The 13,994-nt window shown below is 44.0% G+C and overlaps 1 protein-coding gene and 1 pseudogene across 1 annotated transcript; one reads left to right on the top strand and one right to left on the bottom strand.

The window, feature by feature from the left end:
* The first annotated feature begins 1,177 nt into the window (after positions 1-1,177).
* On the top strand, positions 1,178-8,970 carry LOC117196363 (olfactory receptor 10Z1-like; annotated as a pseudogene).
* Positions 8,971-12,402: 3,432 nt separating this feature from the next.
* Positions 12,403-13,332, bottom strand: LOC101279245 (olfactory receptor 478). Its single transcript, XM_012536518.3, has one exon. It carries the CDS (start codon positions 13,330-13,332, stop codon positions 12,403-12,405), a length of 930 nt encoding a protein of 309 aa, XP_012391972.3.
* Positions 13,333-13,994: the final 662 nt, after the last annotated feature.

The raw sequence follows: 13,994 nt of genomic DNA, 5'->3' as shown, positions 1-13,994 counted from the left end.
TGGTGGTGGTGTGATGAATTGGGAGATTGGGATTGACATGTATACACTAATATGTATAAAATGGATAACTAATAAGAACCTGCTGTATAAAAAAATAAAATAAATTAAAAAAAATTTAAAAAAGAAAATGTAGAAAGCATCTATATATGCGTTGGCAATGCTACATGACATTATTCTTAAAACTATTTAGAGAGAAACCAACTATGTTTAGTACACATCAAACAAATACTAAGGAGAACAAGTGGCATATTGAAGAGGGGTTAACAAATGCACTGAAGTATAAGCATGGACGCTTTCTGGAGAATATGGATTTTTTTCCCTATAGCCTCTCAACTAACCTTAGTGAAAATTCTACCATCACTAGGCTCAGGATGCAAGTTGGGGCATACAAAATTTTCAAACAAGTCTCTGCTCTGTGTAGTACAGGAGTCAAGCACACGCACACACACACAAAACAACCCAAACAACAACAAAAATCCAACCTCCTGGGAATTCCCTGGCAGTCCAGTGGTTAGGACTCCACGTTTCCACTGCAGGGGGCACGGGTTCGATCCGTGGTTTAGGAACTAACATCCCACATGCCACATGGCAGGAAAAACAAAAAAAACCCAACCTCCTCACAATAAAATGATGTAAACCTAAAAAAAGAAATGACTAACACACACAGGGAGGTTTGAGAAGAATTCCGAGGGACAAGACATTTGAATTGTCTTTCTAAGAATGCTGTTTTTAGCAGTCATAAAAGGGCAAGAAGAACACTACAACTTATAGAAAACAACATGTACAAAGTAGAAGAGTCACAAAGGATAAACTGTTTTTTGCAAACAGTGGGATGGTCCCCACATAGGGGAGGTTTGAGGCAGGAAATGCGGTTAGTGCAGTTGCACTGAGGGAAGCCTTATAATCAACTAGCCAAGCAACTGGCTCTCTAGACTCTGACTGCCTTGCTGTGTATATGTTATACATGTACACTTACCAGCTATATCACTTCTGGCAGATTAAGTAACTCTCCAGGCCATAGGTTCCTCACTATAAACATGGTCGTGATAATGGCACTTATCTCTTGGGACAGCCGTGAGGATATATGAGATGGTGTAACTGAAGCATGCAATGAAGCCTAGAAGTTATTAGAATTATCTACTTTGTAAGCAAAAGGTACCTAAAAATCTAAAACGAAATGTACAGTGATTGTAGATTGGACGTAGAAAAGCTGGTAGCAGGTGAAGGAAAGGACTGGGAGAGGGAAAAAGTAGAGGCTGTGGCAAAAATCCACGAGTGAGGAAGTAGAATGCGGGAGACATTTCTTATTCAGGATCCTGGAATCTAGAAAATGTGGACAACAAGAGAGGATGAGGAATCAAAGTAATCCAAGCTGGGTCCTGAAAAATGAGTAAAAGTCTATAGGAAACAAAATGGAGGAGGAGAAGTTGTGGCAGAGGGAACCCCACATGCAAGGGCACAGCAACATGAAGGATCATGATGTGTTTGGAAAAGAGAGGGCACTACTGTCCGCTTTGAGTGTAGGGTTACTTAAAGGGATGTGGTGGAAACTGAGCCAGGAGCAGCGTCTAGGGATCCATTTGCGATGAGCATCAAATATCATGCTGGGGTATTTGGATTTCCTCCTATAAGCAGTGTATAGTCATTCACTGTTTTTGACACTATCAGTGACTTAACTGTTTAGGAATCCAATATCTGGTCACAATGTAGTGAATAAAAATGCAACAATTTGTGACTAATAGAAAACTACAGAGGCACCATATTCACCCTATCGGATAGGTCAAGGACAATGGCAGAGAGAAAAAAACAAACAACAAAAAAGGTGATGGCAAAAGGACATCTGGCATTTTGGAAGTGAATTTATGTGTATAAAGGTGAGGAAGAAATCAAAATTGGGGTCTGACAGTAGCTCTCTAATGACTGCAACTAACTCAAATAGGAAGTACAGGAGAAAAGTCTGACATGTGGGGGAAATATGACCAATTCTGTTCTGAAAATCTTACATTCAATACTAGGAGGACATTTTGGCCCGGGAATGTGCCAAAGAAAATTAGAGATTCCTTTACGGTAGAGGTTAGGATCGCAGAGTTATACAAGGTGAGTGATAGCTAAAGCAGTAAGAATGGAAAAATGTTTCCTTTAGAGGAAATAGACTGGAAAACCTCCCGAGGAAAGAGAGTGGCGTGGTCTCAAAGACAAGCCATTTGGGTCTAGCCTGAAGACCGCTTAGGCAGATGAGTGTCCCACCTTAGGGTCTCTGAGTTAGCTGTGAAACAGGCCAGTAATGCTCTCTCCCCTGATCTTCACCTGTTGGTTGCTTTTGCCATTGTTTTCCATTTAAGCACATCGCCTCCTCAGAGAGGGCTTCCTTGACTCCACAAACCAAAGTAGTCATTCACTCTTTCATCACAGAGATCCTATGTGTCTGGTTACATTTTGTGTTTCCCATGTATAAAATTGCCTGGCCCATCACATGCATTTAGTCAGTATGTGTTGAATAAATTCACGACTTCTATAGTCACTTAAGCACTCTATAACTCACTTTATGTTTTATAAAATCGAAATGAAATTCCAAGCACATAGACTTGTGAGGATGACATGAGACATCTCTGTCTAACCCCAGCATATTGTCTGGCACATTATAGGTATTAGGTGGGTGCTGGTTACCTGGCCTGAATCCTCTTGTATTCTTTGCCCATAACTACAATGCAAAGAGAAAACAGCAACCCTTCACATCACAATATATTTGTTAGTCCTACAGAATAATTTCCAGCCTATGTTTCTTTCTCTTGCATACTCCTTCATTTTCCACTGCTGATTCCTTACTATTTTTCTTCCCCTTCACCTTTAACAATGACTGAAGTTAAAATCAAAATTCCATGGAATGTCTTCATGTCATTTTTCCACCCTTACCTCTTCAAGATTGGAATAATAAATAGTTGAAATAAAAATATGATTTACAAAACTGATCTGAGGAATTGGAGTTTATTCCATTCAGGTCTGCACTTCAAAGCAAACCACATAACAAGTATACCTACTAGAAAATGTCCTGGAGGTTTTGCTAAAAAATCCAAAATTTGATTAGAACATCATGACCAGAATATGCCACTCTAAATGAGACAATGCCTTCAAAATCATTTTGACGCCAAGCTAATCCATTAACATTATATTAGGCATCTGAAAAGACCTTCAATGAGAAATTATTAAGAACTTAAGATTATTGACATGTATTAAGAACTAATGATATTTTAAATCTCAAGCTTTAATTATTACCATGAATAGGAACCCAGTAGAAGTTACAACAAGTTAAATTCATTTACGTGGTCAGGTCACTGTCACAATTATTACTTTTAGAGCCAGTACATGGTGAAACACTGATGGAGAGAGGATTTCATTGAAGGAAAGTTAAAGTTCTTTTGGAAAATTTCACTGATCTCCCTAATTTTTAAAAAAAATGTTATTTTCATTTTAAGTGATTTAAATGATTTGATTATTTTATTCATTCAGTCAATAGTTTATGAAGCACTCCTGAGTACCAAGTTACCATTATATCTAAAAGAGCATTTGAAAAATGCAGCATCACAAAATCCGGTGGATGAGAACAAAGCAATTTTATTCATATTTCCCTCTTACATGCAGATCCAGGTTGGAAAAGAGAGAGATAAGAACGCTTTTGTGAGTATAATCCAAGAAGATGCTTGGGCCCACTCCATGTCATTTATACAGATTTTCATACTGGAATTAATTCTCATCACTCGGACTCCTGAACTTTACTTCAGTCAAATGCATTTAGCATCACTTTCTCAGGCTCTCCCATGAAGAGGTGCCTGGTAGCTCAGGTCCCCCTGATTAAAGTCCAGGTGACATTGGTGCACAAGGATATTTTACAATCATCTCAGAGTCTTGACTTCAATAACCCTGCACCTTTGGAAGAGAGCTGCTACCAAGAAGTGCACCAAGGAGACAGGCAATTATACCACAGTGAGCACATTCCTTCTGGGGGGATTTTCCAGTTTCCCAGACCTACAGAGTCTCCTCTTTGTGAAGATTTTCTTCTCCCAAGCTACCATCCTAGCTGCAAATGTGTCCATAGTGGTGGCCATCAACCTCAGTCACAACCTTCACATCCCCATGTAGTTTCTCCTCTGTGGTCTCTCCTTTTCAGAAACCTGTACCACTATGGTAATCATCCCCCGCGTATTGGTGGACTTGCTATCAGACAGTAAGACCATTTCTCTTCTTGAGTGTGCCACACAGATGTTTTTCTTCTTTGGCTTGGCAGGCAATAACTGCTTCATCATGGCTGCCATGTCCTATGACCATGACACTGCTATTCACAACCCACTGCACTACTCCATCCTGATGACCCATAAGATCTGCTTTCAGCGGATGATGGCCGCTTGGGTGGCTGGGTTCCTGGTTTCTGTGTGCACTGTCCTCATAGTATTCAACTTGTCTTTCTGTGACTCCAACCCCTTCCAACACTTCTTTTGCGACATCTCACCTGTGGTCTGCCTTGCTTGTGACTATACTCCCTAGCATGAAACGGCTATTTTTCTGTTCTCTGCCATTGTGTTGGCGGGCAGCTTTATTTTCATTATGATTTCCTGTGTCTTCAATGGGTCCATAGTTATGAGGACACCCTCTGCCCAGGGGAGGTATAAGGCCTTCTCAACTTGCTCCTTCCACCTCACTGTAGTGTGCATACACTATTGGATTTGCTCACTATGTCTATTTGAGGCCCAAGCACAGCGACTCATTCCCTGAAGATATGCTGATGGCTGTGACACATACGGTGCCAACACCTCTGCTTAATCCCATTGTTTCTTTTGAACTTCAGTGATTATATTTTTCAGATCTAGAAATGTTCCTTGGTTATATTTCATAACTCTATTTCTTTGCTGAAACTTTTCTATTTCAAAGATACAGAATTTCAATGATTGCTTATTGAAGCATTTGTTCGATGTCTGCCTTAAAATCCTTACCAGATAATTTTACCGTCCTTTTCATCTTGATCTACACATATATTGTCTTTTCTCATTGAATTGTAATTTTTCTGGTTCTCGGTATGACAGCGATTTTTACTGCAGCAGAGACATTTAGGATATTTTGAGACTCTGGGTCAGATTCAATCCTTTTTTAGGAGGATGTCCCCTGTCACTGCAACTACTAGGTGTATGTGTATCTCTTCAGCTTCCTGCTGAGCACTAGTGACACAGCTCTGGGAAAATGGAGTGCTGACACCCACTGCCTCCTTGCAGATGAACGAGATGCAAATGCAGCTCCCGCCACCACCCTGTCATCTCCTTCCCAGTTATAGTGTGATGCCAATTAGCACACCTCCTTTCTTCCAAGTAAGGTCAGTTCCTTGTTAGGTTCCACTGCCACTAGGGAGGGGGGACCTGCAGAGCTGGCTCACACTGCTCTGTTGTTGCAGGTGGAGGTGGAAGCTCAGGTCCCCACTGGACCCCTACTCACAAGGGGGGTGCGGTTACAGGGGAGCAGAGTACCAACTAGTACCACCTCACACTTCCTCATTGTCTCATTGCTGCCAGATGACAGAGGAGGTTCATTTCCCTGCTGGACCCCACTGACAATACCCTGGCAGGGGAATCAAAGAGTGGGTGGGGTGAAGAATACCTCCCTGCTTGGCCCCAATGAATCCTGCCAGTGGGAGACAGGTACGATTTTTCCACTGGTATTTGTCTGGAGTAAGACAGGTATTGCAAAAATGTTTTCTATTCTGTTAAGGTCACCCTTTTCCCAGTTCTTTGGCTAGCAAGAACAGACTTTTCTTAAAGCTTTTTTTGGTCTGTGTCTCTGGATGGTTCTGAGTTGGAGGTTCGTGCAGCAATCTGTACAGGATATATGGAAGCAATAAGAAAATGCAGGGACTCAGCACTATGTGATTTCCTCAGGTCCAAAGTCCCTAGGGGTTTGCCTTCTTCTCTGTCCCGTTTAGAATCTTCCTATGCTTGTTTGTTGCTTCATCTAGGAATGTTTTTAGTAATAAGAGGGAGGACCTGAAGGGTATGATGCAACTTCAACGAAACCAGAAGTCTATGCCTTCAAACATTTAACAGTATTTTTCCTGCTTCTTATTTACTTTGTGACAGAAAGTTGATCTAATACAAGTTTGCCTGACATATCCAGATGTAGGAGTCTGCATACTTACTCTGAACAGAAAGGGCTGGCTAGAAAGAAATGTGTCACAGACAAATGAAAGTCCTCAGGTGGTGAAGTATGAAAGAGCCCCTCATTCTGCCCCTCCACAGAGAGTATGTGCCTTAAAAGAAGTCAGAGTATTAAGAGGATATTTGTGACCTTGAACTTTTGCTTAACCTTTATATGCCTCAGTTACATCTTCTGTAAAGTACGAATTACAATACACCTTCTGGGGTTATTCTGAGGATTAATTGGGTCACTACTTGTAATTACTGGGAACAGTAACTGGAAGGTAGTAAACTATCTCCTAATGTTAGCTCCTTTGCCAATTCTCTTGCTACTGCTACTACTACTCTTACTAACATTTGACTTGTACATGTTCTAACTCTCCAACCATTCCAAGGCATAAGAGACACATTATTCAGCAGACAGTGATTACATAGCTTTTACTAAACCAGGCTGAGATGCTATTTACCAATCTGAGTTAAACAGTGTCATGGCAGTGGTGTAACTGTGGTGAGCATGGATTTGTGTAAAAGCCTATCACAGGTGTAGCAGGATCTGACACAAACGTTCCACCACGTTAATCAGGCTGACATTCAACAGATTCAAAGGCCGCCAAGTCAGTGGTTCATGCTAGAGCAAAACCTTCATACATCCACTCATTTATTAATTTTTCATTCATACATTTTAAATATACATTTATGCTTATTGTGTTGCAGGAAGTGTGTAAAAATTAGACACACAGGAAAAGAAAGACATTAAATGTGAAGAGCCCAGCATTCTGGAGAAAACAAATACTGAATCTGTAGTTGCAAGTGCACTGAGTATTCTGAAAAATAATGTGTGTGTGTGTGGGGGGGGTGTCTACGGGGGATAACAGGTGTACTTAATTTGGTCTGGCGCCTGAAGAAGGCTTCCAAGAGGATGGGAAACAACATTTAAGTGCATACATATAGCATAAGTTGGTGTTACAAAGGTGAGAGGGAAAATGCATTCAGGCAGAGGTACGGCATGTGAGAGTGTCCTAAGGTGGCAAAGAATATGGACATACTGTGGTTTTAAAAGAATACCAATGATACCTAGAGTTTGAATGTTTGGGGAATGAGGGAAGAGTGCTGAGAGACAGAAACATAATAGGGACACATTCAGGACTTTGTAAACATGTTAAGAATTGTTGCCTTTATTCAAAGTCTGGGGGATATTAACAAAGGAATTAATCTATTTAGATTTTTTTGTTTGTTTTGTTTTGTTTATTCAAGACCCATTTATTCTCTAGTTCTGCCCATGGGGAGACACCCTCCTTGAAAAGGCATCCCTTCACTTTAACACCTTGTACTGAAAACACGTGTTCCGAGGTTTCAACTATGAGATCCACATTCTTAAAGCACTTTTTTTTTTTTTTTTTTTTTGCGGTACGTGGGCCTCTCACTGTTGTGGCCTCTCCCGTTGCGGAGCGCAGGCTCCGGATACGCAGGCTCAGCGGCCATGGCTCACGGGCCCAGCCGTTCCGCGGCATGTGGGATCCGCCCAGACCAGGGCATGAACCCGTGTCCCCTGCATCGGCAGGCAGACTCGCAACCACTGCGCCACCAGGGAAGCCCTAAAGCACTAATTCTTAAACCTCATCTAGATTTCTCCCCTTGGATGGGGGGAGAGGGCCCAAACACAGCGAAGAACCGCTCAGGACTGTGAGCTCTGCTCACGCAGAAGACCTTGCAGCTGCCCTGACCACCCAGCTGGAGCCAGGATTAGGGCCCTGAGATGAGGGGCGCCTGCTGGGCTGCCGCCAGCACCACCGCCCCCAGCTCCTGTCCTCTTCACTGGCTTGCTGCCACCTCTAGTTTCCCTGGAGTTTGGTGATTCCAGGCGGTCTCTGCTCACACTTCTGTATCACGCCTGCTGCCTCAGCACTGCTGATCCACACCAAGGGGGAAAAAAAGCACACAGAACTGCTTTTCAACACACCAACGTTCCACACAAAAGTTATTTTATAAGCCTGCGGGCTCTTTTTTCATCAGAGGACATTCCCAAGGCCATGACTTCCCCAGGCTCCCCACTGCCCTCGTAGGCACACTAGACATGCGTGGCCGCCATGCTGAGTCGGGCACCCCCCACCCCTCCACTCAGGCGCACTCTCCTGGAGGACTGAGGGCGGTGCCCTGGGCAGCAGGATCTGTCCTGAAGCCAGGAGTGACAAGAGCCACACCCGCAGGTCGTTTCCACTGACCAGCCGCCCAGGACCGAGCTGGGCCCACGGACCTTGGTCTGGATTGTGTTGGCCGGTCGTTCTTGCCTAGGTTCACAGGCCAACAGCCAGTGTCCTTCCTTCCCTGCTCATCACTGCACCAGCGGCTCACTCCTACCTGCTGCCCTCACGCGCCTGGCAACCTCGTGTTCGGGGCCAGCCAAGAACTGAGACCCCAGCAGGCCCCTAGTTCCCAGCAGGCAAAGTCCCCATTAAACTACTGCTGCCTAGCCTTGTTCTCGAGGCTTCAGAGCCGGGAAAGAGCGGAGAGCATAGCAAGCCGCGGCGCCCCCAGCCCCGGACCCGCGATGCTCCGCGGAGGCGTCGGAACCTCCCACTCTGCGCTCGCCTGTCCCGTGTACCTGGGCGCATCTCCGACCACCGCGACCCAGGACGGAGGCACGGGGCGCGGGGCTCGGCCGGCGGCGGGCGCTGGAGTGGGCGGGGACCCGGGCTCCGGCCCCGAGGCCGCGCGGACCCGCCAGGCCCACCTCCGTCCCCGCCGCCCGGAAAGCAATCTATTTAGATTTATGCCATGGTTGGTATATGGAGAATGAGTTGTAAGACAGTAAGAGAGGGGAGAGGAAAGCTGGTTAGAGTTCTATTAGCTAGGATTCTCCAGAGAAACAGAACCACTATAATGTTGTTGTTTTTATTTTAAAGGAATTGGCTCACACATTTATGGGAGCCGGCAATTCCAAAATGCACAGGGCGGTCCAGGAGATTGGAAATTCCAGTAAGAGTTGATGTCACAGTTTTGAGTCCAAAGGCATCCTGGAGACAGAATCCTTCTTTTTAAGGGGACTTAAGTCTTTTCTCCTAAGGCTTTCAACTGATTGGATGAGGGCCACCCACATTATGGACAGTAATCTGCTTTATTCAAAGTCTACCGATTTAAATGTTAATCACATCTAAAAAAAACACCTTCGCAGCAACATCTAGACTCATGTTTGACAAAACACCTGGTCACTGTAGCCTAGCCAAATTGACACATAAAATCAAATATTACAGGAGTACTACTGTAAAATAAATATATAAGGTGGTAGCTAGGGAAAAAAAGTGCTGACAATGAAAATGAAGAGCAATGGGAGATATATATTGTACTCAGAATGTACAAGACTTTGTCACTGAGTGCAAACATGTGGAGGGAGAAAAATAAATTACCCTCAGGTTTCTAATCAATATGTTGATTGAATGATGGTGCCTCTTATTAGGCTATGGAACACTGGAGGGGAGCAAGTTGTGGGTGGAAGGAGATAATTACTTTAGACAATTTGTGCTTGTCTATTGAGACTCAATAGACAAAAATATTTTTGTCTAAAGCACTAAATACAGGACAGGGAAACAGAAATAAATATGGTAGTCATCAGTGTATACAATTAAATTAAACTTCACAGGGGAAACACAATCTAGTTCCCTCAATCTGCCTTAACAGGCTGCATCTGACCACGAAAAATCACTTAAAGAGCTTGTTTACTCACACCCTAGGAATTCAGGAACCCTGCTTATTTCCACAGAGAAGTCACCAGTTTTGACCTGACATAAGCATTCACAGCTGGTTTGGTCAGGGGCCTCTCATCCTGTTCTTTTATGAAGTCTCCTGTAACTAGGCTAGAGCCAGACTAGGAACACAGGCCAGCATTTATACGTCCAAAAAGCCCATCATCTACAGATAACCATGCAAAAAGAAGGTGTCCAGTAATTTTACTGTCTGGTTCCACTTGGTCATCTCCCCTCAGAACGTACTCAGTCATAACTATAATTATCACACTCATTCCAGGACAAGCTGCTGTTGAAATGGACACAGTCTCAAAAGTTTGGAGGTCCAAAAACCTTAACTTATAGCAGAGTACAACTTTGGAAAAGATGTGAATAAAATTTTATAGAATTTTCTGCAGATTATTTTTTCATGTTAACCAATTTGTTACTAATTAATAATTAAATTTCATTTTATTAATGGTAGCTCACTATGGGCTTTCTTTCTCATATCAGAAAATCTAACCCTGACCTTTACTAAGAGCCTTCCCATTGTCTAATAACATACAGACCAATATATTTTGACCACAGACACTCTTTGTCCTTTTATTGTTATTTTATGGTCTATCATTAGATCAAATACTAAAAAAATTACAAATTAATTAAGAAAATATTTTTCTAGCAAGCTCTCTCTTTACCCCCAAGCTGAGGTGAGCAGGTGAAGCTAGACTAAGCACAAAGGAAAAACAAAGCAGTCTTCATCGAATGGGAAGAGGCGATTTTAAAGGTCATTGCAAGATTAGGGAGAGTGGCCAAGACGTCGGAGTACAAGGACACTGAGCTCACCTCCTCTAGGGAGCACATCAAAATCACAACTATATGCACAACAACCATCGATGAAAAAGACTGGAACCTACCAGAAAGGATCTTCTACAACTAAATATACAAAGAAGGAACCACAAAAAAACAGGTGAAAAGGGCGGACTCGCGATATAATCAAACCCTATTACCCCCGGGTGGGCGACCCTCAGACTGGAGAATAATTATAGTGCAGAGGTCCTCCCACAGGAGCGAGAGTTCTGAGCCCCACGTCAGGCCCTCAGCCCAGGCGGGGGTTCAGCACCATGAAGACGACCCCCAGAGCATTTGGCATGGAAGGCCAGTGGGGCTTAACTGCAGGAGCCCCTCAGGACCGAGGGAAATAGACACTCCACTCTTAGAGGGCGCACACAAAATCCCACGCACACCTGGGCAAAAGCAATAATTTGATAGGCGCCTGGGCCAGACCTACCTGCCGGTCTTGGAGAGTCTCCCGGAGAGGCAGGGGGCACGGCTGCGGCTCGCCCTGGGGACAAAGTCACTGGCAGCAGCTCTTCTCAGGAGCTACTTCTGCTGCGTGGACGCCGCTGCTGGCGGGCGCCATTTTTAAAGTCTTCCTCCAGCTCATTAGCCCAACAGCCTGCAGGTGCCGGCGCTGGGACGCCTGAGGCCAAGCAGCTAACTGGGCGAGGACACAGCCCCAGCCTTCTGCAGACAGGCTGCCTAAAGACTAAAGAGCCCACAGCTGCCTTCAGACGCAGCCCTAGACAACGCCCTGCCCACCAGAGGGCCAAACCCCAGCTCTACCCACCAGGGCGCAGACACCAGCAAGTCCCACCAGGAAGCCTGCCTCTAGACCAACCTCACCCACCAGGGGGGAAACACCAGAAGTACACACCAGAACGGAGGCCAGACCCTACCCTGGGACCAGCTGGGCCCTGGCCCCGCCCACTAGCAGGCAAATGCAACCTTCAGGACCTCCCGGACCCCATACCCAACTGTGTCAGGAACCAGCCCCCACACCGATGATCTGAAACGAGCTCCAGGAACTCTGAGCCCTGCAGCCAGCTCCAGGAATCAGCTCTTCCTGCCAGTATCTGGCACTAACCCCAGGACTTATCTTCAACTGCCAGTGGGTGGGCAGCAGCCTCAGAATCTTTGGGGCCCTGACTCCACCCACCACTAGCCAGCATGAGTCCTGGGACCCCCTAGAGCTCTGCAACCAGCCACCTCGTGACCAGGCCCCACTAAGCAGCAGCCAGCAGCATCTGCACGAGGGAGGGCCTGGCAGCCAACCAGACTAGGAGCCATCCAAGCCCACCAGACCAGCCACATGCCCACCACAACAGAAGGACCCATGCAGCCCTCTTAGGGGGAACCCCTAGAACATATAGCTTGGGTGATGAGAGGGGAGTGCACTGCTGGGATGCACAGGATGCCTTCTACAGGGGGCCACTTCTCCAAGGTTGAGAAATACAACTAACCTACCACAGATATAAAAATACAAATAGCAACTTAGAAAAAACGAGGCTGCAGAGGAACATGTTCCAGAAAAAGGAACAAGGTAAAACCCCAGAAGAACTAAGAGGGATGGAGACAGGCAATCTACCTGAGAAAGAGTTCAGAGTAGCGATCGTAAAGATGATCAAAGAACTTAGGAGGAGAATGGATGCACAGATCGAGAAGTTAAGTTTTTAACAAAGCTCTCTCTTCAGAGCCTCATTAATCTCACTGTTTCTCAGGCTGTAGATGAGGGGGTTCAACATGGGGATCACCACCGTGTAGAACACACACACCACCTTGTTCTGATCAGTGGAGAAGCTGGACTTGGGCATCACATAAATGAATGTGATGGCCCCATAGAACAGAGTGACTGCTGTGAGGTGAGACGTGCAGGTGGAGAAGGCCTTGTGGTGCCCCTCGGTGGAGCGCATCTTCAGAATGGTGATAAGGATGTAGATGTAGGAGATGGCTATGACAATCACCGTGACCACAATGATGGAGCCAGCTGTAAATGAGGGGACAACTGCGGGGATACTGATATCAGAACAGGAGAGTTCAACCAAAGGAGCAAAATCACAGAAAACATGATTGACTCGATTTGGTCCACAGAAAAGTAAATAATAGAAGCAAATAGTAAAAGAGCAAGCATTGAGAAAACCACCTACATAAGCCACTGTGAGTAACTGAACATAAACTCGTGTGGACATTTTGGTGGAATAAAGCAGTGGGCTGCAGATTGCCACGAAGCGATCATATGCCATGGCAGCCAGAAGGAAGTACTCAGTTGACCCAAAGAAAACAACTGAACCAAGTTGAATGGCACATCCAAGATAGGAGATGGTATTTCTCTCCACCAGGAAATTTGCAAGCATATTGGGTGTAACAGAAGATGAATAGCCTATGTCAGCAAAGGCCAGGTGGCTCAGAAAAAAATACATAGGATGATGGAGCTGAGAAGAGATTCTGATAAGAATGACTGTGCTGAGATTGCCACATATGGTCACCAGGTAGATACAAAGGATGATCGTGAAGAGGATGACTCGAAGAATTGGATCATTTGTTAAGCCCAGTAAAATGAACCCTGTCATTGCAGTATTGTTCCAATGCCCCTGGGAATCCATGAGATCGGGTAGCTGCTACCAAAATGAACCTGTGATGAGACATTAAATTAAAGAAGTTTTGAATTTGATGGTTTTCTTTTTATTAATACACATAGAGTTTATTATAAACAAGTAAATTATTCAAGTTAGGTTTGGACTAATTTTTTTTACTTTAGAGTAAAAAACTTAAATTCTTTTATTTTTATATATATTTTAGAGTAGAAAATTTTATTTATTTATATAATGAGTATTCTATATTTTAAAAATTGTTTTCAGCACGAACACGGGAAAACCTGCTTCAAATAATGTATATCTTTTCCTCTTTATATTATATAATACCTAACAGTTATTGAATATTTACTAAATGGCAAGCCTTGGGTTAAGAATTTTCTATATAGTTCTATTTTAATTTGTATGAAATAATATTAAGTATTTTATCTCATTTGTAGACAATGAAACTGAATTTGGCAATGTAACTGAGCTAAGTTTACATAGCAAATTATAGAATCAAGATGTGAATCTCAGGTAGTTTGAATACAGTCCATTCCTTTAGTAACTATGCTATAAATGAAATTAAAGAATACTTATGATGAGGTCAAGTCTCTTGGAAATGGGTAGATAACAAATTACATTGCTACTTTCTGATAGCTAAAGTATAAAAGAGGTGCCTAGTTAATCACAAA

This window comes from Orcinus orca, chromosome 8 (assembly GCF_937001465.1).
Source record: "Orcinus orca chromosome 8, mOrcOrc1.1, whole genome shotgun sequence".
Lineage (NCBI taxonomy): Eukaryota > Metazoa > Chordata > Mammalia > Artiodactyla > Delphinidae > Orcinus > Orcinus orca.
Note: the sequence above shows the minus strand (reverse complement) of the source record. Positions and strands in the feature narration are given on the sequence as shown.

What these genes read in the sequence shown, in the direction of transcription:
- LOC101279245 (XM_012536518.3), bottom strand. Translation starts at nt 13,332, where the DNA reads ATGGATTCCCAGGGGCATTGGAACAATACTGCAATGACAGGGTTCATT.